The sequence below is a fragment of the Sardina pilchardus genome, chromosome 14, assembly GCF_963854185.1.
Source record: "Sardina pilchardus chromosome 14, fSarPil1.1, whole genome shotgun sequence".
Classification (NCBI taxonomy): Eukaryota; Metazoa; Chordata; class Actinopteri; order Clupeiformes; family Clupeidae; genus Sardina; species Sardina pilchardus.
Genome location: NC_085007.1, coordinates 10,258,204 through 10,263,203, shown reverse-complemented (window position 1 = coordinate 10,263,203; position 5,000 = coordinate 10,258,204). Strand labels below are relative to the sequence as shown.

The 5,000-nt window shown below is 41.3% G+C and overlaps 1 protein-coding gene across 3 annotated transcripts in view; it reads right to left on the bottom strand.

Annotated features, from left to right (window-relative positions):
* Positions 1-5,000, bottom strand: part of arhgef28a (Rho guanine nucleotide exchange factor (GEF) 28a) — a 106,412-nt gene that overhangs the window by 53,829 nt on the left and 47,583 nt on the right. For all 3 annotated transcript variants that reach the window (XM_062554029.1, XM_062554028.1, XM_062554030.1), the window contains exons 5-6: positions 891-1,074; positions 125-314 (exon numbers count right to left, since the gene is read on the bottom strand). In XM_062554029.1, coding sequence (XP_062410013.1) covers positions 125-314; positions 891-1,074 — 374 coding nt within the window. The remainder of the gene's footprint in view (positions 1-124; positions 315-890; positions 1,075-5,000) is intronic.

Below are 5,000 nucleotides of genomic sequence, written 5' to 3'. Positions count from 1 at the left end.
GCAGGTGGTGTGTGTGAATGTTTGAAACTATTTATGAAGCTATTTTGCCTTGAAGCTTGTGTGTGTGTTTGTGTGTTTGTGAGTGTGTGTGTGTGTGTGTGTGCGTGTGTGTGTGTATACTTACATCAGAGAGTGCTGTCCAGTCCTGCACCCTCTGCCTGTACGTGTGTATGTGCACACATGGGTCTGTGTGTGTACCGATGGTGTGTTTGGTTGTGAGACTTGGAGTCCTGCTGGTAGAACACACACGCAGAACACTGGAGCTGTCCACCCATACCTGGGATATGGGGGCAGCAGGGGAGGTATCCAAGGCCCTACACACACACACACACACACACACACACACACACACACACACACACACACACACACACACACACACACACACACACACACACACACACACACACACACACACACACACACACACAGTAAATATGAGTCAGCATTTCCGGACTCTACACTCTGACTAGCAGCTGACCTTAGAGTCTGTGATGATAAAATACTGTCCTTATTACTGACCAACGGGAGGAAACATTATCGACCAGATGTGTCCTGGCCCTGAGGGGTCTGCTTCTATCAGACCATCAGAGTATCCCTCTCAACCAGCCGCTATACTGAACACACACACACACGCATGCACGGATGCACACACACACACGCACACACACACACACGCACGCACGGATGCACGCACGGACACACACACACACACACACTTATCCTTTTCTGGTTTATCCTTTAGATAATGTATTTGCTGGCTGTTTTGCTGTTACTACCCATGAATGATATCCAAATTGAAATATAATACGTTCAATATAATATGTTCAAATGTTCTGATATTCATTTGAACCCGTAATTGACTGAGGACTGGAGATCGGATGACTCACGGTGTGAGCGCTGCGAGAACGGTCTCGTCCCCTCTCTTCTCGGCCAGGCGCAAGGGCGTGTCACCCTCCTCGTTAGGCAAGGTCACGACCTTTTGACCCCCAGGCTGCTGAACTAGGAAGTGGCAGAGTTGAGGCAGACCCAACCGCGCCGCCAGGTGGAGAGGAGTCTCTCTGGACAGGTCATCTGCCGGGGGGCGGGGGGAAGAGAGAGAGATAGAGGTGCTCCTTTATTAAACCAATATTTCAGTGTTTAAATACTTACTTAAGTTACTTGGCAACACTTTACTTGACGGGTTCGTTCATAACACATTCATAACAGCTGTCATGAACTGCACATGAAGCATTCATGACTGTTTCATGAAACATGACTCAACATTTGGTAACACTTTATTTGAAGGGGTCTACATAAGGGTGTCATGTAACCGTCATAAGAATGACATGACACATGTCATGCACATTAATGACACATTATTGACGTTTATGACTGTTGTCATAATGTGTCATTCGGTTTTTGTTATGTCAAGTTGACATTGTTTGGGCGTCATCATTATGACAACTTGACATTAGGCAAGATGACATTATCTGACTGCGTCTTTGTCATGACAACTTGACATTAGGCAAGAAAATGTAATCCGTTTACAATATTGTCATGACAACTTGACATATACTGTAATTGTGTTTGGCCTGACTTATTTTCTAGGTTTTTTAAGTGATGAGCCTGAACAATTGGCTGTCATGACACCATTATAAATTGGTCATGAATACTTTTCTTGACCTCAACTACAGTGGTACAGTTTTGATTTGTCATTAAGCTGTCACAAAGAACTATTACTGACCAAAATAGATTTCTGACAGTGTCATGAATACTTACCTTTGACCTCAAGTACAGTGAACCATCTGAGATATTTCCTGAACATGTCATGAAGTGTCATTACACTGTCATGTAGGTTTCATTTCTGTACATTTTACATTTCTGGAACATTGAGTCTAATTTCAAGTATAATAACAACAAACACCACACTCAAGTTATGACTTCAAAGAGTTTATTTCAGCAATGAATTTTGCAAAACATATACATTGTAGTGCCTCGTTGCCATGGGTAGCTATCCTGAGTAAATAGGATAGCATTTAAAAACACCCTTAGCTTAGTGATCCCACAATTATATGCACATTCTATTTACTCTTATTTACACGTTCATCACACATGCATTACACTCAATCTTCAATAGTTTTCAATAGGCTAACTTTCAGTTTCAGGTATCAAATGTAATACGACCAACATCCAAGCAAAACATGGTTTTCTCTTTAATTAAAATAAAATACCAAACCCTATACTATGGCCGGCAGTTATTAAGTAAATAAATAAAAAAATAAGTAGGCTATACCCAACCAGTTGTCAGGGTTCGTGCAAGGGGGCAGGCATATTCCCGGAAGTAGAAACACGAGTTGAGCTGGTGATCAACGCACTGCTAACTCCCTTGGACGGCCATAGATTTCAGATTTTTTTGCGATCCCATAACTTCATATAACATGTGCCCTTTGTCTCCCTTATAGCTTCTGTGTATTCTATATAGGGTATCGAAGGCAAAATTAATTCACTTCTTCCCCGTATATTACGTTGGTTTCCTGTAAAGAAGTATTTTAGCATGTCTGTTGTAGGGAAGCTAACGTTCGCCCGTAATGTTTGGATAAGAAGCTGAGTGAGCCTGCACGAAAACCATGACGGAGAGTCATTCGCAAGATCAGTGAAAATGTGTGTAGCCTACGGTAGCCTACTGTTTGATATGGTAAAGCATTACCTAGAGGCAAGTACACATAATAATAATATTAAAAAACGAACGTTAACAATTTCAGAGGTTTTCGATCTATCAGACGAGTTACAGCAGGCTAACGTCACGAACTGAGTACGAGTCTGCGCAGTACGACGGAAAGTAAACGGAATTTTGTTTCAGCCCCCTTCCATAGAGAACAACGGAGTCTGTTTGTCCATTTCTTTTAGGTCTATGGGTTCGTGTGGCAGGGCTGTAACGTTGCTAGTGTGCGTTGAAGCCTAAAACCAAAACGGCTCTTTCACGCCACTCCAGCAGCGCAACAAAGAAAACTCGCGTGTAGTATGTAATGGATGGACCAGATGGACAGACGTCTTCAGCGAGGCTCGTGGAGGTTCCGAGGATAAGTGGCCATGCAGGCTATCTCACGCAAAGTCAGTGCTAGCAGCTAGCTAGGTCTTGCTGACTAGCTGAAGGCTTTATAGGCTACTTGTGGGAAATTCTCGTCTCGAAGGTTTCACTTCCAAAACAACTTCACCGTCTAGCAGTAATGTTTAAGTAAGCGTTTTACCCACTTAACACAAAGGCTATATTTGTGTTAGGCTGCAGTAAACCTTTCCCGCTAAGTCGTTCTCTCTTCTCCCTGGTGTTGTTTCTTATTTCCTGATTAAGCTACCCTTGACCTCTAGCTCAATTCTCATTGGCTCAAATAATACAAATGTAACATATGTTACATTTGTATTATTTGAGCCAATGAGAATTGAGCTAGAGGTCAAGGGTAATCAGGAAATAAGAAACAACACCACCAGGGAGAAGAGAGAACGACTGCTGAGCGGGAAAGGTTTACTGCAGCCTAACACAAATATAGCCTATTGTGTTTAGTGGGTAAAACGCTTACTTAAACATTACTGCTAGACGGTGAAGTTGTGTTGGAAGTGAAAACTTCGAGACGAGAATTTCCCACGAGTATGAAGCCTTCACTAGTCAGCAAGACCTAGCTAGCTGCTAGCACGATGCCACTTGTCAATGACTTTGCATGAGATAGCCTGCACGGCCACTTATCCTCGGAACCTCCACGAGCCTCGCTGAAGACGTCTGTCCATCTGGTCCATCCATTACATCTAGCCAACACCTGAGTTTTCTTTGTTGCGCTATTGGAGCTATGTGCTGGAGTGGTGTGAAAGAGCCGTTTTGGTTTTTAGGCTTCAACGCACACTAGCAACGTTACAGGCCTGCCACATGAACTCTGACAACTGGTTGGGTAGCCTAGGCTACTCATTTCTTATTTATTTACTTAATAACTGCCGGCCATAGTATAGGGTTTGGTATTTTATTTCAATTAAAGAGAAAACCATTGTTTGCTTGGATGTTGGTTGTATTACATTTGATACCTGAAACTGAAAGTTAGCCTATTGAAAACTATTGAAGATTGAGTGTAATGCATGTGTGATGAATGTGTAAATAAGAGTACATAGAATTTGCATATAATTGTGGGATCACTAAGCTAAGTGGTTGTATTTCACATAGAGGTGATGAATGAACACTTAGATTAATTTGTTTATTTAATATTTTAAAGAACTCAGGATAGCTACCCATGGCAACGAGGCACTGCAATGGTTTTGCAAGATTCATTGCTGAAATAAACTCTTTGAAGTCATAACTTGAGTATGGTGTTTGTTGTTATTATACTTGAAATTAGACTCAATGTTCAAGAAATGTAAAATGTACAGAAATGAAACCTACATGACAGTGTAATGACACTTCATGACATGTTCAGGAAACATCTCAGATGGTTCACTGTACTTGAGGTCAAAGGTAAGTATTCATGACACTGTCAGAAAACTATTTTGGTCAGTAATAGTTCTTTGTGACAGCTTAATGACAAATCAAAACTGTACCACTGTAGTTGAGGTCAAGAAAAGTATTCATGACCAATTCATTATGGTGTCATGACAGCCAATTATTCAGGCTCATCACTTAAAAAACCTAGAAAATAAGTCAGGCCAAACACAGTTATATGTCAAGTTGTCATGACAATATTGTAAACGGATTACATTTTCTTGCCTAATGTCAAGTTGTCATGACAAAGATGCCGTCAAATAATGTCATCTTGCCTAATGTCAAGTTGTCATAATGATGACGCCCAAACAATGTCAACTTGACATAACAAAAACCGAATGACACATTATGACAACAGTCATAAACGTCAATAATGTGTCATTAATGTGCATGACATGTGTCATGTCATTCTTATGACGGTTACATGACACCCTTATGTAGACCCCTTCAAATAAAGTGTTACCCAACATTTATACCAACCCTTTCATGAATGTGGAAGACA